General features: G+C 39.0%; 1 protein-coding gene across 1 annotated transcript in view; it reads left to right on the forward strand.

Moving 5' to 3' along the window:
- The first annotated feature begins 8,841 nt into the window (after positions 1-8,841).
- The window catches only part of VWDE (von Willebrand factor D and EGF domains), a 64,075-nt gene continuing 50,812 nt past the window's right edge, over positions 8,842-22,104 (forward strand). Inside the window, 4 exon segments of the mRNA XM_045827252.1 lie at positions 8,842-8,920; positions 16,557-16,571; positions 16,574-16,740; positions 19,250-19,481. Of these exon segments, the coding sequence (XP_045683208.1) occupies positions 8,842-8,920; positions 16,557-16,571; positions 16,574-16,740; positions 19,250-19,481 (493 nt within the window).

A 22,104-nucleotide genomic window follows, 5' to 3' on the forward strand; every position in this document is an offset into this window, starting at 1 on the left:
CAGTGAGATACAGTAGACTTTCCTGAAAGAGAACAGAAGGCTGAGTCCTCTAAATTTTTATTTAATAGAATGATAATGACTTATGTTCAGGGACAAATATAGTCACTCCAAAAGGCATCAAAATTCCTTCAATTGCAAGTGATTGTGCCCAAATGTCTTAAAGGTATCTCAGGAACAGGAAACGCTCCATCAGTCCGGGTAATTCTAAGTTACTCCTTCTGCCTGGAGAGCTGTGTTATGGTAGGATGCTAAAGAGAAGGAAGGCTAGAGAGCAGCTTCTCTAAAGAGTCCTGCAGCCTATCTGTGGACAGAGGTCATGGGGAGCCACTGAAGAGTTTGAAGAAGCATGGAGGCACGAATGAAGACCAGGAGGTGAGTTAATGTACTCATCAACCTAGTCTTCTTCTCAGCCCGTGCAATGATTTCATGAGCATCCAATCCCACCGTTTCGATGTACGTGTCTCAGAGTCATGTTTTCTGTCCTGTAACTTGACTGACAGAGCTTTCTTAGTATTTTTAAGTCACCCATTACGTTCATGTTTCGGCCACAGCACTCAAAACATTGTGGCCTCTGTAAATACTTTTTTAAATGAAAAAATGCAATAAATATTACTATTAGATATTTCAATTTCTTAGGAATGTTTTGTTTAACCAGAAAATTATAAAACACAATTGTGTTCCCAGTTGGATACTTACTCTGTTGTTTTGAAGATTATTATTAGAAATAATTTATGCTGGTTCATAAAATAAGCTAACCGTAGTTTATTTTACTTTTTTATTTTGTCTATTTTTATTTATTTTTAAATTGAGCTACTTATTTTATATCATTTTTAATTAATTAATTATTTTTTGTTGACTACTGTTTAAATAATCAGGTTTAAAGAAGATCATAAGAAAGATCTTTCTGCCAAGGACTTCCAGAGCTCTTCATGTTTTATATTCTGGTCCTATCAGTGAGCTATACACTTGATTTTTAAAAAAGAAACCTGAATATAGGGATTAGTTCTTTGAACCTTTTTTCATTTAATTTAGATATTGTCCTCTATCATCTACAAGGTCTCTTTATTACAGTGCTTTAGTGGTACCTGCCTATTTCATTACTGCCTAAAGTTGAAACTGCCACTCATAGAAACAACTGTGGCTCTAAGAAATAACAAACAGGAAATTCAATTCCCTGAAGCAAGACTGGGGATTTTCATTGGCAGTTAAAGAGGAAGAAAGAGGCCTTTTCAAAGGCTTCAGATTATCGGAAGTCTCTCATTAAAACCATTGTTGAACATGACAATTTACAAGAAGTTCCATTTCCTCAAGATGTTAATTTTTTAGTCTCCTTTTGTAGTGAATTATATTCATCTGTTTGTTTCTTTTAAGCTGCAGTTTCTTTCTCACCCAGACAAAGTGCCACGGCAGGAAGGGTAAAACTGAGGTACACAATGTGTGGCTGTCACTTAGCAGGTAGGCTCCCATGTATGACCTGGCTGCACGTAGATTGTCAGTACGAGTGTGGAGAGCTCCAGTCTCACCCCACCCCTCTCAGCAAACTACACACACGCTCCGTTGTTTTTTCCTGATTGAAGATTAATGCAACTAAACAATTCTGAATTGGTTAATAATTTTTAAAGATGTTTATTCTATAGATCCAGAAAGACAAAAATGCATACATGTGCATCATCATGCTTACCAAATGAACCTCATCAGTCCTGTATGTGTTTAATACCACATATCAAACTTTTCTTTACATTCTAAAATTTAATAATAGCTGCATTTATCAAGTGATTACTATATGCCAGGAATGGGTTAAGTGATCTCCATTCACTACCCTGTTTAATCCTCACCACCACCCTATGAGGATGCATTTCTCCCTTTGCATTGCAAAGGAGAATACGGAGACATAACAGGGTCTGGAGCCGGGATTTCTGGAACAGATCTGCCTAGCCACAGAATCTGCATTTCTAATTGCTGCATGGCCCATCAGTCCAGCTCTCTTCCCAGATCAGGAACATTATGTCAGTGAAAAGTTCATTTCACTGGTGGGTAGGGCTCCAGGATTCCCACTCCCTCTTTAGTCAAAGCCTTTGATACATTCTATTTTCTTGGAATACATTGTCATAAATAAACTTATAAACCTTTGATCTAGATGATTTCTCCAGCTCCAATTAGGTTATTCAGATATAACTAGAATGTCTTTTACTATTTTTATTATTATGCAGGTAAGAAAACACAGAAATTTTAATAAAATGTTCCAATAAAACAAAAAGTAAGATAATGTATTTAAACATTAAAAAAGAAAGAAATTCATCATATGCAGGGCAAGTAGATAACACATGTAATCTTTCAACTATTTGTGAAGGGATCTGTAAACTATGGCCCACAGGAGGAATCTGACTACTGACTGTTTTGGGGACAGCTTTACAGCTTCACAGCCATCCCCAGCCATGTACATAGTGTCTATGCACGCTTTTATTCTACAAAGTACACGAAAGCCTTGGCTCTTGTTTTCATGTGCTAAGCAGCATTTGAAGTCTGAAAGAGTTGCTAACAGACAAATCATTGATGAAGAAAAGCAGCTGATAATTTCAGAAATGATGGTAATGTTTCCAGGTGCAATGCTTATAAGATCATGAGAACATTTTAGAGGTTGACTTCAAAACTTGGCTCAGTTTCATACAAACAAATCTTTAAGAGGTTTTACTTTATCTTATATTAAATAGCATGGCTTGTGATTTTTGAGGTAGTTTTTTAAAAATTATGGCTTAAGGTATAAAATTTTCCAATAAAGTTTCAAAATTAAGTCATAGAAATAAGAGACCTAATTTTTTTTTACTTTGAGCACACATCTCTTAAAGCTGGGGACAGTGAAACAAGGAAGGGCCTAACACAGAAGCAGCAGGAGGAGAGCCCAGGCTGGGCTGCCTGAGCTCACCGGGAAGCTCACTGAGACAGGTTCGGGGGTGAGCCCTGGATGATCTGCTGCGGCCCATTGCTCCCTCGCCTGCAAGTCTTGTGTGGATCCTAAGAGTTCACAAGGTGCATGCCTGTGAGGGAAGTGGAGTGGAGGGAGGCAAATGTGCGGGCATGCTCACTAGAGGGAGAGCACATCAAGATATAATTTTCTTATCAAACATTTTCTCAGGGATTTTCATTTTGGAAAACAATAAATAAAAGCCAAGAGCACATATATGATATATGAATTTATTTTTCTTCTTAAAGCAAGTTTGTTTGGAAAACAATATTGACATTTTTTCAAAATGAAACAGACTTATGATATAACCCATAAACTTCATTTCTAGACCTCGACCCAAAATAATGAACATAAGAAGTCTGTCCAGGAAAAGTCCAACCATTGTTAATATAATGAGAATGGTTTGCACGTCATCGATGTAAACTGGCAGCCAAACAGAGTGGACTGGAATTTGCACATGCGAACAATGACGACTTCAAGGTACTAGTCAACAGGAGTGGCAGACTCCATTGAGTGACCATGTGTACCGTGTGGCTATCGGATTCAAACTGACTGAGCAAATAGAGCAACAAATCTGCATCAAATTTTGCATTAAGCTTGAACATTCCTCTGTGGAACCTATTCCAGTAATTCATAAGACTGCAGCTTTGGGCAACTGGTGATTGGCAGCTTCATCACAACACACCCGCTCATATATCATGTCTCGTGCAGAGTTTTTTGGCAATACAACAAATCACCCAGGTGACTTGGACCCATACAGACCAGATTTGGTGCTCTGCAACATCTGGCTTGTCCCAAAACTAAAATCACCTTTGAAAGGGAAGAGATTTCAGACCATTAATGAGATTCAGAAAAATACAACAGGGCAGCTGATGGCGACTGGGAGAACTGTGTGAGGTCCCAAGGTGCCTACTTTGAAGGGAACTGAGGTGTCATTGTTCTATGCACAATGTTTCTTGTATCTTATATCTTCTTTAATAAATGTCTATATTTTTCATACTATATGGCTGGATACCTTCTGGACATACCTTGTAAATATACACACCAAGGTGTAAACTCAGATATTTGTGACAGCATTATTCACAGTGACCAAAAAGCAGAAAAGACCCAAAGTGTCCATCAACTGATGAATGGGTAAGCAAAATATTATGTATCCATACAATGAATTATTTGCTGATGAAAAAGAATAATGTACTGATAAAGCTACAACATGAATAATTTCGAAAAGTGAGAGAAGCCAGTTGCAGAAGAACACATATGTTTCCATTTGGATGGACTGTCCCCACAAGGCAAATATATAGAGACATAAAGGAAATTAGTTATTGCTTAAGATTGGAGGTTGGAGTGGAAAGAGACTGTAAGTTAGAATCAGTTTTCTCTTTACAGTATTGAAAATGTTCTAAAATTAGATTGTATTAATGTTTGTACAACTCTAAATATGCTAACATTCAGTGAATTATACACTAAAGATAGGTAAATTTTATGTTATGCAAATTACATCTCAGTAAAACTATTTTAGAAAATGAGCTTGCAGCTTGTAAAAATTTTGTCTTATTTCAAGTTGAATCAGGGTGGGTGTTTGGGACGGTTGGACAAAAACTAAATGTACTGACATCTATGAGGTTGTTTCGTAAATCTAACTACTGTCATAAGTAATAAAATTACTGCTCCAATAGTATCACACATGCCTGATATGGTTATAGAATTTAACTAATTATATATTACAACTTATCATTGTGAGGCTCAAAATGCTTTATGATTTAGAAAAGGATGGTAACATAAATCATGTAAACAAAACCAGCCTCACCACCTGCTACAGCATTTTATTCAAGGCTTCTAGAGGAATCTAAATAACAGCCAGGTGCAAGCATGACTCTTACTAGCCAGACATTTCAATTATAAAGGTATTTTATAATATATATTCAAGATGCAAACGGTATTGCTTATGTCTATGGATGGCAGTTAAAAAAGGAAAATATACACTTTTATCAACTCTATTCAAAAGAACTTTTGGTACTCTATTCTCATTTTAAATCACACTGTGGAAAATATTAAGTTCAAACAATTTATTAATGTATTTTTAAAACTTCCTTTTATTATATAAAGATAGTAGAAATGAAATCTTTGAAAAGTAGTTTCTCAGTTTTGGGTAAAAATTCTGGTCTGTAAGACAGGAAAACTGTTTAGCCGGTAAAGCTATGTCACCATGCTGCAATCTATGTGGTATTATTACATGGCTGATTGATATGAAATAAGTTTGTCAACCTCCATCACTATGAAATTATGTCCAAAAGTGAACTTAATCAGGGATTAAGCCATTTCTACTCTACTGAACTTTTCCAAAAAATATCTCTGGAGTCAATGATGTTGAGATCTGTTCATATAGAAGGATCACTTTTTGGTGGATGGGTGGAAGATTCATTAATTTTTTTTTCTGTGGCAAAACATACATACATAAATTTACCATTTTAAAGCATTTTGAAATGTGTAGTTCAGTAGCAATAAGTACATTTACATTGTTGTACAAGCGTCACCACCATCCGTCTCCAGAACTTTGTCATCTCTCTGAACTGAAACCCATATCTATTGAACAGTAACTCACCATCACCCCCTCCCTCCAGCCCTTGGCAACTACCATTCTATTTTCTGTGTCTGAACTTGACTGCTCTAGGTACTTCATTTAAATAAAATTGTACAGTATTTGTGCTTTTGTGGTTGGCTTATTTCACTTCATATAATGTCTTCAAGGTTTATTTATGTTTGTAGCTTGTATCAGAATTTCCTTCCCTTTTAAATCTGAATATTTTATTGTATGTATATATCACATCTTGTTGGGTTTCTCTAACGTTTTCACGATGGTTAATACTGCTGCTACGGATGTGCATATAGAAAGATTCATGCCAGGCACACAGCTCCCCTTTCCCAAGTCAGCCATGTTATTATCTAAAGGCATGTTGCGATAAACATGATAAAATTCACAGTTAATGGATGCTCTTAACAAAGTTTCTTCAACATAGGTTGACTGCTCTTCAAAAAAAGAAAAAAGGACATGCTGTTGTTGAGAAATACGTGTCTGTTTCTCTTAGTGTCTGTCTGGGAGCAATGGCTGCCGGAACAGAAACTCAGAACCAGAGCCAAGGCACTAATTTGTGGAGCTCAAGTATTGGGCTTGACATCTTCCTCCTCCCCATACCATTTCCATGAATCCCCCAGAAAGATGTATCAGTTGAGAGCAAGAATCTCACATTTAGTAAAACATACAAAAACTGAGGAATTCATATGTTATATAAATGTGAGGGGTTTTTTTTTTCAGTAAAGGCACTCCAGATTAGACTGCATACTGTAACAGGATAATGCTGGAAAAAATGTAGCTTTATATAATAGCATTATATTAAAAAGTATAGTTATATGGTATTGCACCTTTGGTTTTTTAACAGCAAACTATTACATGCATTCATGTTAGTGATTCTGTGCCATACATTTATCTAAGTGCTCTTTCCAGACTCCTCCTCCCACCCCTCCCCCACATACATACCCCTTTGTTTCTTAAACTATGGGGTAGGCATAATCACTACCTTTCCCACTGCACAGAGGCTACACAGCCAGTAAAGTGGTGGCGGACCTCGGATTAGAACCCAGGTGTCCTGACCCCAGGTTTTATACTAATCACTGTGTCTTCCTGCACCCTGAATTTGGTGGTTTTGCCCATACAAGCTCATGATCATTTGGAAATGCTCCTGGTAAGACGGGAGTTATTTTTTTTTCCAAGGAAATCATCATTTGAAATTTTCTCCCAACAGGTTTTTTTTTTCCATTCGAGTTACAATGTACTTACTAGCTCTTTTCATCTTCCCTCAGCATTCTTTATTATTTTTCTCTTGACAATATTTACTGCATTTTACAAGTACCATCAGTATTAATAATTAGGATACCATGCATCTATTGTTTTTCTCTCCTTTTCAAAAATAAAGTAAAAAATATCAATTTTTGTCGCACCTTCCCTGATATATATTAAAACAGCATTTTATACCTTTTTGTTTCACATTCAGTCCTGTAACTAATTTTTATTCAGTATACTCTTGCACATCCAAAACCAGTTTACATGAAATTTCCATGGAGATTTAAAAAACAATTTATTTTCCATCTTAAGTCACCTATGTGGAGGAAAACTGGCTTTCTGTCTACTGTAAATTCATAAACTGCTACTCATCAGTCAAAAATGGAAGGGAAAAGTGAGACCTGTTATAATGTAAATCATACACTCAGGGTGTGTGGGAAGTTAGGTAAGTGATATTGTGCTCCAAGAAAGTATAAAAGTTGACTGCATTTTTATAGATATTGCTGAACAATAAATTTACAAAAAGCCTGTTATAATTTAACCCTGATTGTAGTCATTTCCTTATTCCTGGTGATTTCACAAATAGATGAGAAAACTTTTATTTTTCTGTCCCAGTTTTATTAGGGCTTTATAAGCTGAAACAAAAAGACATGCACTAAAAATCTTTGCAATTTCATCCTGCTCCCATTAAAGTGTTCTTCCATAATCAGGTTTCAGGATGAAAAGCATCTGCCTACCCATACCACAGTTATATTTCACTTTTGTTCTGCAAGATTGGGTGCCTCCTCTGCATGTAAAGGGGGGCTATGCAGAAGTTTTGTGCACCCCAGGATGGGTTAATGCTTCTTCTTTTGGAAACAGGTTTTAAACTTTTAAATGGCAACTTTTCTTTCAAATAAAAAATTCTAAGTGATTTTAAAAATAACTTATTTATATATTTGGGTACCTTCTGTCTTTAGCACCATGCGGAATCCAAGCTTCAACCCCCCAAATCTACAGGTGGAATCGTGTCCTCAGCCTCGGCACCCACCAGGAGCCCAGGACCACCTGTGTTGACTGGAGTCTCCTTTCCCCTCAGATGCAGGCTCTGCTGTGGGCAAAGTCCCAAGTGGTGAATAAAGGAACTCTAGAACTGAGACTGTCAAACAAAACCTCGGAGAGTGAGGTTTCATTTAATAACATAGAAATGCAGAATCAGTTTTCTGAAACATGGGGGGCTCCCTCTACAGAGGGAGCCAACTTTGGATTGGAGACCATCCCCAAGGCAGCCCTGGGGGCCTTGTGACTGTGTGCTGAAGGCTCCAGAGTCACCACTGGACAACTGAGAGAGCTCCTGGGATGATTACTCAGCAAATACAGGATGACTGACCCCACATGCTTGGAAAGTATCTAAATGTCCTCCCCTCCATTTTTGAAAACTTGTCATAGAGGGAGAAGGAAAGAACGACTTCCGTTGTAACAGTAATCTCTACTGGCTGCTCCCATGCTCATCTCAGGGCTGAGGCTGGGAGCAACTTCTGAGAAACATGTGCACCTTGGGGGAGCCAGCCAGCAACTCCAGATTAAAAACCCTCTGCAGGTATGGTAGGGCACTGCCCTTTTCAACAGAACCTTCCAAGACTTCTTTTATTGGAGGTCCATCTGAACGGTTTCTGGGATTATCGCGTTTTCCTAAAGCATTTTTGGAGAGCCAGACGAGGTGCCAAGCTATGTCCCGGGCAGCTTGCCTCCTTCATGAACGACTTCTGCCGACAATCCCCGTCCCACAGTCCGGGCACGCCCGGGTCCACCTCAGTCTCCTGGGACAAATGGGGCGTGGCTTCGTGGCAGGCAGGGGGCGGGGGAGGGGCTGGGAGGGAGGGGTCACCAGGCCAATGCCGCTGGCTCTGGAAAAGGTTGGCAGCGCCCCAGAGAGAGAACGAGGAGAGACCCTGAAGGCCGAGCAGGACCACACTGAGAAAGTCCTGTGACGGAAAGGCTGCTGCGACCCCATTCTCCCTGCACCCACGGCTGGGGCTCTGTGACGCGTTAGTCCCTACCCATGGCAGCAGCGGTGCCTGGCGGAGTTTGGATGCTGGCGCTGGCTCTGAGGCTCCTGTCCCCGGGGAATGGTCAGCAAGGTAGGGTGCTGGTGGATGGGAGCGCAGGTGCGCCACTTGGACTTTTGGGAGAAGGCAGCTTCCGGGAGATGTGCGGAGCATCCCTGTACGGCTGCATCTGATATTTGTCCCTCTTTGACTTACGCTGTGACCAATTGTTGTCTCTGAATGATCACTTTTAGTTTTCCTACGTGCACTGGCGGCCGTTGCCTCCTCTTCCCCTGCTTTGAGACCCTCAGTCCTGGGTTTTTTATTTTGTTTTTTTTTTATTGTTTTTTGCTTTTTTCGTTTCCTGCTGATATTCTCCTCCTTAAGGTCCCTTTAAGGTAAGAAACTTTGTTTTGGATACTTCAATTATTCTAGCTGCAATTGGATGTAAATTATCCGAAAAGAGTTTAGTTCCAAACTGCACGATTTCTACTCCGCTCCTACCCCAGAGCTGGAAATGATGCATGAGAATTTTATTCCTACAATAAATCAGTAAGTTAAGTTTTGTGATGATATTTTTGTATAGCTCTTAGAATCCGTTTTGCTACTTACCGCAATAGAGATCTCTAGGGAGAGAATAGCGCCCCTCCCACTTCTTTATCCACGACAAAGAGAAGTTCAAAATACAATGAAGTTAAAACAAAATATCCACCCAAGGCCGAAGACTGAAGACTGCACGTTTCCTTGGCTGAAGCTGAAACACCCAAGACCTCTCGAAGAGCAGCACAGAGCAGATGCTCGCGGTGGAGCAGAGGGGCGTGGCCGCCCGCGGATTCCGGGGAGCAGAGCTGAGCGGGAGGGGGACAGAGCAGAGCTGGGGCAGAGATGCCCAGGCTGCCTGGCTGAAGAAGGGCCTGGCCCCAGGGACACCCGGCCCCGTTTCACAGCAGCCAGGGTGTAGCACTATCTGGCTGTTCTACAGCAGTGCAGTTTTCACAGTCATGCTGTATTACCCTCCAGCTGTTTGCACTGAAAGAACTTTTCTTCTTCACCGCATCCCAAATTGGGGATTCCTGTTTACCTTTAAATTGGAATGAATGACTTTTGGTTGACATTCCACGGGTCCCAAGGTGGGGCTCTGAAACCAGGACTACATCTCCAGACACCTTTCAGACACCAACTCTGTGGAGCCTGAACAATCCCTGGGCTGGGGTTGTCTTCCTGGGGGCACCTAAGGAACTCCCGGGCTGTGATCGTGACTCATTGAATTCAACTTGAGACTGAGTGAATTTTTACAACACCCTGATTCAGTATTACTATTATACCTAAAGTTCAGAGGGGTTAAAGGTCACTTTCAAGGTCAGGCAGCTTTTGATTAGGAAAACCTGCGGAGAAGTCCAAATTGTCTAATGCTGGTACCTATACTCCCTCTGGACAAGCCTGCTTTTCAGTGTCATACAAGCTCTCACTATCTGCAGGTGCAAAGGCAGAAGGGCACTATTCGAATTACAGTTGTGTAGAAGCCTTCAGTCTTGGGCAGAGGTGCAGTGAGAGGCTGATTGTCTAGAACATGAGGGTCTCAAGGACAGAATTAACAGCTCCCTCCCCCTATGGGAATACTGACTGTGTGATTCAGAATTGTGGCAAGTAAGGTACAGTTATGACAGGTAGTAGTGGACTCCTATCTCATGTGGCTGGGATGCTCTGGTGGCCTGAACATCTGTACCAGGGATCCCGCTGAGCCTGAGAAATTGCATCCCAGCAACACCCACCACCCTGTTTGCCTCGGGTCACATCAGCAGCTAGAAGAACAGGCCACAATGGAAACTTTTTAGGATGTGGGAAATGGTGGTAAATTCATTATATGGCCAACACCAAAACATACCCACACAAATGCACCACTCTATACACATTGATAACCAAGACGGAGTTACCCCTTCAAACACACAGTTGTGCCAGACAAACCACATTTTGAAAAAAGTGAGTACTGTAAACAAAATGGGCCATTCCAAACCCACTGAAATCTCTGGGCACAAATTATTACCAACATACAGTATATAATACTTTAGATACAGTTACTTCACACACACTGGCAAGCTCAACATACTGGCAATTTGATATACAGTGATAGCTCCAAACACTCCCAACTCTCTGGGCATCTTAATTTTCTTATCCAAATAACCCAAGCATGTCCTAGGAATCACATGTCCACTTCAACTTAGGGAGAGAGGATCCAGACTGGAATTTCTTTGAGGCTATATCAGACCAATTTATACATTTTTTTTTATTTGTTAAGGGACATAGAAGGCATTTATTTGTTTCAAGAAATGAAAGAATTGACCCACTTCAGAAAAGTTAAGTTTCCCATTCTTAAATCGGTGGGTGGATGGTAACATTGGAGAGCCATTCTAGTCGATGTCCACGAGTTCCACGCATGGCCACAGTGTTCCCTCCTCCACTCCAAGAGCTGCAGAATGGGGGAGGGACAGGGAATAGACCTCTGGATTATGCTCCCCACACCGGGAACTAGCTCCAGATCATCTCCTCCCTGATTTTTGTGGTGATTTAGATCCCTTTGGGGTGATGCAGAGGCTGTTCTCTTCCTGGGGGTGAGAAGCCCTGTCCTCCGCCCCTGGGCTGTTCTGGTCCTTCTCCTTTTGCTCTCCCTGAGTGCTTCCATGGGACCTGAGGATGGGCTGGTCCTCCCGCTTCCTACCAGAATGGGAAGGCCTTTTGGTGGGAGTTTTCTTCTTTTCCTTTGTCATTCTAAGGGCTTCAGCCTGGCCTTGGGAGACTCTCTGGCCCCCATTCTGTTCACTCATATTGTTTTTACTCAGGCAGGCTGACATGAAGTGTCCACCTCCTGGACTTTCCAAGGTCTCTGTAACAGGGCTGCTGGCCATCTCCCCTCCTGCATCCATGCTCACACCGCCCTTGGGTGTTACTGCTGCTGCCCCTGGTTCTGGCCCCTGGTCAGGCCCTGCTAATACTGAGGCTGGAAAAGCCAGTGTGTCCCTAAGCACACAGCATTTGTCTGAAGCATATAGCTGGATTTCCTCCCCACCAGCGTAAGCAAGAGAGGTGGTCTCAGACACCTCATCAACTACGGTAAGGACTCTGACGCTGACCGAGTCACTGTCACCTTCTCCACGGAGCTCCTCAGCCTGTGCCGAGAGGAGGAAGAGGGAAGCAGAGAAAAAAAAATAAGTGAGACTAGAAAGGGCTATCACCGGTCTTCAAGAGCTTATCATTAAAAGAACCTTTGAAGTTACTGAGTCCAGTTTCCCAGTGGATGCAGAAATGCTCCGACGTCTCCCTCACAAGGGTCACTGCAACTTTGTTTACATGGTTCCAGGGCCAGGGAGAGCACTAGTGCCATTCACTGGGGAGCATCCTCACACTTTTCTTTTGTACACCTGTCTCAGCACTTCCACAAAACCACTTCATAAAGGGAGACTGCTCATGAAAAGCTATGTCCATTTTACATTCTGATAGCTACTAACAAATTGTGTGCCTGTGTGCAAAGCATGCTACAGTGCCACAGATTTATACAAAAATCAGTTCATGGCTCAAATATAGAGTGGACTTTCTCATAGTTAAAAATGTCCCACAGCAGATCAGACTGCCTGAGTCCACAGTGGTATGTGAGTGGTCCAGACAGAGTGGATGGTCAGAATGCTGTTGACAGGATTACACCATTGGGTATGAGGTTGGAGGAACTGACATATAAGGAACCTCTGGCATTCAGAAGCACTTGGGACCTCCCCCGTGTGGCAAGGCCCTCACATAGTGGCTCATCTGGCCTGAGCCCTTCCACATGCAGTGTTTCCCCAGTCAGCCTAAGGGTGCAGCCAGAGAGCCTTCTGTTGCTCTCTTGAAGCAATGGGAACCCTCTCTGAGAGTTTCTGCAAAAACTTACTGCTGGGCTCTGCTCGTCTTCTGTCTCCGACTCAGGTACATCCACCGTTTCACAAGCTGGTACGGCATGGGTACTGCTGTAAGCCTCTACTGGCGGTCTCAGGAAGAACACTAGGTCTTCCCAGTGTGCAAACAGGTCTACTCTTGCATTTGAAGGGGGGCATAATTGTAGGTAAAAAGAGCGGCCAGTGGCAAACTTCAGACAGAGCTGTTTTTTCTCATGACTATGGATGGATAAAATTACAAACTTCAAAGGAAGTAGCCTGGTCAGCTCCAAGCTATTCTCTGACTTGAGTCCCTTTCCCGGGGTGTGTCTGTCATGTTTGGCACTGACTGCACGGCTGTCAGCCGGTTCTGCCAGCAGCATGATGTCAGGTATTACAATGTCGTAGCTGGTATATGCGATGCCCACAGTGACCATCTGCACATGGTTGTGCACATCGATCAGTTTCCCTCTTTTGCTTATCTGGATGAAGTCGCTCTCAAATATGGGAATGCACTTGAACATGGCAAACTCGCCCTTGCGCAGCTGCCGCTGCAGTTTTCCCATGCAGCCCCAGAACATGGGCAGCAAGTGTCTGTTCCGGGCGCTTCCCTGCCACCCATGTCTCTCTTTCATTAAGACTACAGCATGTCCTCTCTGGAGCCTCCACCTTGGTCTGAACTGCAGCCCCTTGCCGGACACCCCTGTAAGCTTTTGCTGTCCATTGTGACCTGCAGTCAGCTGTCACACACAGCACTGTGTCCTCACCCCCACAGCTGCTCCAACAGAAAAGGACAGCATCCTCCTGCAAACAGCCACCCCACAAGGGTGGTGAGAGCACCACATTTTTACATGTTTTGTTTTGTGAAACACAAGGATGTTTCATCGAGGCCGAGTGTTTTCATGCAGCTACCACGGGCAATGGTATGTAAATGATTAGCATTCACAGGAAAACCACCTTTTATTAATCTATAAAGGTGATACTAACAGGTGACAAATACTTAAGGTTTTATATGAATTGAATACATTTTTGAGCCTTTGCTTAATGTTTTCTGGTGTAATTATCATAGAATTTCTGTTAAATGTTAACTTTAGTCGCCAAGTTGGAATTTAAGAATGTGCATGGAGGTTGAGCAGGGAAAGCTTTTCTAAGACTCTCCTTGTCTTTCCCAAGCCTGTGTTTAAGCCGTAAATGTCAATAATTGCTTTCTCACAAGTTCAATTATTGGGCTTTATTTTTTTCTGGAAATACTCTTTGCTATTTGTTGTCTACAGGGGGATCAATATGTTATATAAGGTAAATATTGCTTTTATTTTTCAATAATTGTTTTTACCTCAGGAAAAAAATAACATTAGCTTTTCTTGATTGTTTTATGTTATACAGATAAGAACTTGAAAGGTGACTTGTTCTTATGTTGTGTTTCCTTATATTTTTTTCAGAAATAAGTCTGATCTGTGTACAAATATTTACAGTTTGAAAAAAGTATGTGCTACGCTTCTAACTGCTTGGGTATAATTTTGTCTTTTTGTCATCTTGTTGACCTCAATCTGTCTTACTAAGGCAAATTTGCTCTGCAAACAGAGGGAGGTAAACACCCCACCCGTGTAAAATTTTAAAAAGGATATTAAAACCCAACTTATTAAGTTATCTCATAAGATAATACACCTTAACAAGGTATCTTTAGTCTGTGCCATTTTTGGTTTGCTTACAAATGGACTAGATGCTCAAGAAGAACTGTTCAAAGTACATGTAATAACATTAAATATACATTTATTACAATTAGATAAAATATATCAAGAAAAATGACTGATAATTTATAAAGGGATTTGCTTCAATGTTTACTATGAATCACATAACCCCTTCTTGCCTCTATATAACAAATAGTCTTATAGTCCTTCTCAGGTTCTAGACTCATATGTTGATAAAATTAATAATATCCAATCACTAATGTACTTTCTGCTGTATAGGTTTGCCTACTCTGAGTATTTTATATAAATAAAATCATATACTAGACTGTCTTTTGTGACTGACTTCTTTCACTTAGTCCAGTGTTTTCAAGGTTCACAGTGTATGTAGCATGTATCAGCACTTCATCTTTTTTTGTGATGAAGTTCCCATTGTTAATCATACACCACATTTTGTATATACATTCATCAGTTGATAAACACGAGGGTTTTTCCAACCTTTTGGCTTTTGTAAACAATGCTGGTATCAACAGCTGGGTACAGTTTTTGTGTGGAGTTGTTTTCATTTCTCTTAAGCATATACTTAGGAGTAAAAATTACTGGATCATAGGGTAGCTCTATGTTTAAAAGTTTGAGAAACAGCTAAAATATATTCTAAAGAGACTGCAATGTTTTGTACTTCACCAGTGTATGCCATGTTCAGTTTGTGCAAATTCTTGCCAACACTTATTATTATTTGAGATTTTGATTCCAGTCATCCTAGTGGGTGTGAAGTGACATCTCATTGTGGTTTGATTGCATTTCCCTGGTGGCTAATGATGTCAATCGTTTTTTCATGTATTTATTGGATATTTGCATATCTTCTTTGCAGAAATACCTACTTGGATCCTTCAATAATTTTTAAATTGGGTCGTTGGCCTTTTTGTTATTGACTCATATGATTTATTTGTATATTTTAGATAAAATTCTCTTTCCAGATGTGATTTGCAATTACTTTTCCCCACTCTGTGGGTTTTTTTCACTTTCTTGGTAATGTCCTTTGAAGTAGAAGTTTTTAATTTTGATAAAGTCCAATTTTTCTATTTTTTCTTGTTTGTGCTTTGTTGTCATACTGTGAAATCCAAGGCCGATCTAAAACCATGAAGATTTACCCAAAATTTTTTCTAGGTGTTTTATAGTTTTAGCTCTTTAATCCATTTTGAGTTAAATTTACCAATCTTATAATGTAAAGGTCCTCCTTCACCCTTTTGCATGCTGACAGCCAGTTTTCCCAACATCATTTGTTGAAGAGCCTGAATTTCCTGTTGAGTGGTCTTGGCACCTATATCAAAAATCCATTGAAAACCACAGTTACACCGGTCTATTCCTGGACTCTCAATCTTATTCATCGCTCCATGCCTGACCTTGAGCCAGCACCATGCTGCCTTGGTTACAGCTGCTAAACTAGTGATGAATAGTAAAGTCGTAAATGTTGAAATGGGAGAATTTGAGTACTCCTGTTTTGTTCTTTTTCAAAATTGGTTTAGCTATTCTGGGTCCCTTGAAATTCCACATGAATTTTAGAATCAGTTTGTCATTTTCCACAAAGGAGTCAGCTGGTATTCTGATAAAGACTGTGATGAGTTCGAATGTCAATCCAGGGAGTATTGCCATCTTAACAAGAGGAAGTCTTCTGACCCATGAACAGGGGTGTATTTCCATGTATTTACTTAGATCATAAATTTCTTCTAACAAGGTGTGGTAGAAGTAACATTCTAAAGGTGATCAATTCGTAAAGTATATAAATGTCTAATTGCTAAGTCATACACCTGAAACTAATATACAATATGTCAACTGCAACTGGAAAACTTTTTTTTAAATATTGCTTGTCCAAATTAAATGAAAATAAAGTCCTTGAAACTCAAATATGTAAAAAAAGCATTCTAGAGAGTTTGTTGACTGGTTTATTGTATATATGAGAAGTTCGAGTTAAGTCATCTTTGACCATTAAGAGACACTGACATTACAGATAGATGGTCTTTATGTGCAATTATAGGTTGACTTGATTTGGTTTATTTTGTTTTGGGAATCAATTTTAATTGAGAACTAAACTATTTTAATGAAGAACAAGCTTGCATAAAGACACCTATCTTTCCCTCCTAGCTCAGGAGTGCTCTCCGGGGGACACCAGTTACTTCAGAGCCCTCACAGAAGTGTCCATTTTGACTCACTGCACCTCCAGCCATCAGCCACTGAAGATCTGATATGTGACCATTCCCTTGCTGCTGGGTGGTATCGATTTCTCATCTTTGGCAGACCTGCTGAGATGCCAACCAAATGTGTCGAGGTATTTCAACTCTCACCAAGAACTACATGTGCTTTTTCTTATGTATTTTTTTAATAAGAGGATTGAATTTTATTATAACCAATTTATTTCCCATGCTGAATTATTATTTTAATTTTGTATCAGGATTGAATGAATCTGGAGTATTCCTGTTTCCTATTATATTATGTAATAAAGATAGTAACAGTTTATGCTATGCTCATGCAGTTCCCCAAGTGTTTTACCTGCAGCATCTCATATAATTTTTACAGCATCTGTAGAATGTAGTCTGTCATTTCTGTTTCCATTATACAGTGAGGGACATACATTCTTTGACAGAACACTCCTGGAGTCACCGAGCCAGCAGGTCAACCGGTCGAGTTTGGATCACAGGCCATCATTCTCCAGGGCTCATGTGCTTAACCACTAGTAACCTGCAAACCTGCTTCCATTCTTGTCCGTCTTAACTAGAAGGCTAATTTTCCTTATTGTTACCAACCTTTTGTGAATTATGCAAAAACAGGAATTATCTTCCCTTTTAAGCATGCCATTTACCTTCTGAAAAAAACTCAGGAAAGCTATCCAAATTTTAAGTTGTGACATTATAGCTGCCTTATTTTCTCCTTTTGATTTATTTGCTTCTCACTTTTGTGATGTTTTGCTTGTAATAAACTAAAAAAAATCAGAATTGGGAATTAAAATGTGAGGAAACTCACTACATCCTTTAATGTTTGAGTTGTTTTGGTTCTGTATTTTAGTTCTTTGCATAAATTAACTATAACTGATCTAGAACCTCACACAAATGTGAAGGTGAGGTGGATTTTCCCCCCCTGGCTGTTTTCCTGGAGGTCTGCTGTGCCCCAGGGGAAAGCGTTCCCGTTCCCATTCTCCATGCCCTCTTGAACCGAGACTTCCCACCATCTGGCTACAGAATTGATAGAATTTTCTTTTTGTCTACAGGATAATACAGATCTGTGTAAATAAGTTTTTATTTATAATGTTTAAGTAATTTGTGTGCACTATAGAATATTCAGAAAATAAAGGACAAGTGATAGAATAACATTCATTTTTAATCCACCCACACACTCATTCTACCATTAACATTTTTCAACTGTTCCCTCTTATTTATATTGTTTTGTAAGGTTCATGCTATATGTTCAGTTACATAAACATATTTATTTTTCAGTTGTAGCTACACATTCACATTTTCCTGTTATTAAAAATTCTTTATATCAGTATGAATATAATATTCTGTCATATATACATCATATAAACCACTAGCATATGTGTGTACTTTCAGGCTTTTGCTATAAGTAATTCTGCCATTAGCAAATGTGCATATAAATAACTTTTCTACTTTAGTCTTTTTGAAGCTTTAAATACATACAGTTAAACTGGTTTTCAAAAATATAATGCCAATTTTTAATTCCAGGAGCAATAGATAAAAATACCTTTTCTAGTGCTAGATATTCTCATGTATTCATTAAACATCTGTATTTATTCTTTATGTTTGTGTACCTTGTCCTTTTGTGATCTTAGAATTTTAAAATGGATATTGCATGGTTAAAATAAAATAAAAAATAATGTAATCATAAATAATATAATACACACTAAATATTTTACTGACAGGTAATTTTATCTTTATTAACTCTTGTCTTATATTTTAATTATTATTTAATCTAACCATCAATCTTTTCTTCAATGATTTTCCTTTGTTTTTAAGCATGAAAATAACAATAATACTAAAATCATAATCTGGCTAATGATTATTGAGTTCTTGCTCTGTAGAAGTTGTGTTATAAGCATTATTTTATTTATACTTCACAGCACTGTGAGGTGGGTACTATAATTCACCTAATACAAAAGGGAAGGGTGTTAAGTGCCTAAGGTCATTTTCATTTTGTAAGTGCCTCAGTTCTTTCCAAGTCATATATAGTCTCTTTTCCCTCTGGGTTAATTTCCTATTTAATTATTTTTCATCTGAATCTGATTTTGATAATTGGCCTCAAATGAGGCTTTAACTTCATTTTTTTCAAATTGTCCTCCAGTTATTTCCACCAGATTTTGAAAAATCCTTTTCTTCTCCCCTGATTTTTTTATGCTTCCTGAACTGTACATTATCTTCTTACATATACTATTTCCAGCAATTTCTTAAAAATCTCTCTAAGATCAGTTAATCTTTGTGCTATATGTTAAGATGACTTCAGACTGACTTATTTTGTCTTAGAATGAATCAGCTATTTTACTACATTATCTAATACTGAATTTCTCTTGTTCATAATACAATTGTAACAAATGGAATAAAGATATTTAAATCAAATAAGATGATATTAATTACAAAGAATCTATGTTTAAGTGCACTATTCCATAGTTACCTACTTTTTCTTTTAATTACAGGTACAAGTTATTAGAGTTTTTACAAGTATGATTGAGAAATGAATAAAGGTTGTTTAGAGGAAAATGCAAAATTACTTTATCTATCATGTGTGAAAATGAATTGGATTTTTACCTTTTGTTTTCTCCGATGCAAAAGATGAACCACTGCGGAACACAGGCTCCTATCTGGCTGTCTCTGCGAGACTCAGAAACACTGCCTCTTCCTGGGGAGATCAAGCAACTGACAGCTTGTGCCACATGGCAGTTTTTGCTCAGCACTACAAAAGATTGTTGTCTTTTTCAAATCCCAGTGTCTGTAAGAAATTGTGGACAATTTTTTGTGTACTTACTACAACCCACTCAGGGATGTATGGGGTATTGTGCAGAAGGTAAGAAAACATAGATGACACAAATCAACTGCTAATCCTGGAACTGTGTATGTTGATGTGTTTGTGCCATTCTCTGGAAAGGCTGTATGGTGTGAATGCAAAGCTCACGAGATTTGGTCACTATTATTGCTTGAGTGATGCTAATTTTCTGATTTAAATTGGCCAGATTTGTTTAGGATTCTTTGTCAAGATCTTAATACCCTCAAAAAATAATTCTTGATGTGAAAGTACCAAAGGTTAACCTTATGGGTGATAATATGTTTATAAACGATGATGCCATTTACCTTCTGATAACATGCAATAACAAGAGCACGTTTCCATTATGGTATTCTTCCTCAAAAGCCATAACCACAGTCTAATTATGAGCAAATTTATATGTAGAAGACAGAAAATACTGGAAGATACTGGAAGATACTGTTATATAAGTAACACTTGCCAATAATAATAATTATATGAGCAATACCTATGGATATGTTCATCCTGAGGTTGTTAGACTTTCCAAACTAGAAAACTCCAAATAAGACAAGTACAGCAAAAATATGGCAAAGTATGTACATACAATTACAAATCACGATTAATCGTATGGATGAAGAGATTGAGATTTGCTGTAGGAGAGAATATAGGAGGTGAGAGGAAGATGACATTTAGGATGGGGTGTAACCAGAGAAAGCCTCTTCTGAGAACAGGGCACTGACACTGAGAGTTTGAGGGTAAACAGTCCTTGGGCAGATATCTGAGGGGAAGAATGCCCCAGGGAACAACAATACCTGAGAGACCTTAAGGTGATAAGAGTGTGCTGTTCTTATGAGAGTGAAAGCAGGACAGGGAGTGAAGGAGACCATAACAAGACGTAGATTTGGAAGGGCAACGAGAGGGGAGGGGTGGCTAACATTTAGGGAGTTCTGCATTTTATTTTCTGTGTGTTGAGAAATCTTTGGACAATTATCCTGAGAGAGTGAGCCAGTAAATCATCGCATTGCTTACACAGCTGCTGGCCACCTAAACCTGGCTGAAAGCACTATGTTCAATATGGGAATTTGCCATCTGCTTGGTTAATGGCATGTCACTGAGAAGGAGAAAATCCAGAGAGATGGATCAGCTTCACTGGCTGGCCAACATGAGAGATTCAGGAAAATGTCTCTTGGATTTCTCTCAGCACTCTTGCCATAAAAAAAGAAAAAAAAAGAATTAGTTTTTTTAAAATTTCAAATAACATTATCAAATATTTGTATAAAGTTCTGTAGGTGTTTCAACAGAAAAAATATCTATATTAATTTAAGAAACACTGACAACTATTAAAAATGAAAACACACTTTCACACCAGAAAATGTGTAAAATACAAATAACAAGTTTAATAGAAACATTACTGTTGTATACTCTGAATTAAAAAATTCAATATTTAAAATTTGCATTTTTATGACATGCTTTTAAAACTCAAAAAAATTTCCTGTTTTCTAAAATTACTACCACCCACTAAATTTCTCAGGTTTGAATATTCAACATTATTTCTTTTACCACATTCAACTCCTCCTTCTGGTTTTAGGAAGAGGGAATTTCTGGAAACTGATTTTTGTTTCCACTCTTAATGTCTGGCATTAATGAGACATACACATGAATTATCCTCTCTGATGTGTGAATAAAGGCTTACCTTAAAATACCATTTAGAACTTGAATTAGACTGCATGGATGGCAAATGGAAGTGACAGCCTCTTACCGTGAATGTGGAGCCAGCGTTCCCTGCTGATGGTGACTTTTCCATTTTAAAATGTCAGTGCACTATATAGAGGGAAACAACAGTGAAGGGAAGGAAAACAGGACTCAAATCATCTATTTGGAACAAAAAGAAGAAATAAATGTTGGGAGAGAACAGAATGAAGAAATAAGAATTCAAAAAAATGAGGAGAGGCCTAGCAACCTCTGGGACAAATTTAAACATTCCAACATCTGAATCATAGGGATGCCAGAAGGAGAAGGGGAAGAGCAAGAAATTGAAAACTTATTTGAAAACATAATGAAAGAAAACTTCCCCAATGTGGTGAAGGAAATAGACATACAAGTCCAGGAAGCTCAGAGAGTCCCAAACAACTTGGATCCAAAGAGGAACATGCAAGGCATATCATAATTACCCAAGATTAGAGATGAGAAAATTTTAAAAGCAATAAGAGAAAAGGAGACAGTTATTTACCTACAAAGGAGCTCCCATGAAGACACTAGCTGATTTCTCATAAGAAATCTTGCAGGCAAGAAGGGGCTGGAAAGAAGTATTCAAAATCATGAAAAGCAAGGACCTATATCCAAGATTACTCTATCCAGCAAATCTGTGATTTAGAATGGAAGGGCAAATAAAGTGCTTCCCAGATAAGGTCAAGTTAAAGGAGTTCATCATCACCAAGCCCTTATTATATGAAATGTTAAAGGGACTTAGCTAAGAAAAGGCAGATCATAACTGTGACCAGTAAAATGACAATAAACTTACAACTATCAACAACTGAACCTAAAAAAATACAATACAATACAATACAATAGCACAAGTCTCCATGAATCTCTGGCTTTTCCTTTCAGGGTGGGTCAAGGTCCATTTTAGCCTTTTTATCTGCACTTAGATAGGAAATACTACCAATTT

The sequence above is a fragment of the Phyllostomus hastatus genome, unplaced genomic scaffold (assembly GCF_019186645.2).
Source record: "Phyllostomus hastatus isolate PE091 unplaced genomic scaffold, TTU_PhHast_1.1 phas_scaffold_78, whole genome shotgun sequence".
NCBI lineage: Eukaryota > Metazoa > Chordata > Mammalia > Chiroptera > Phyllostomidae > Phyllostomus > Phyllostomus hastatus.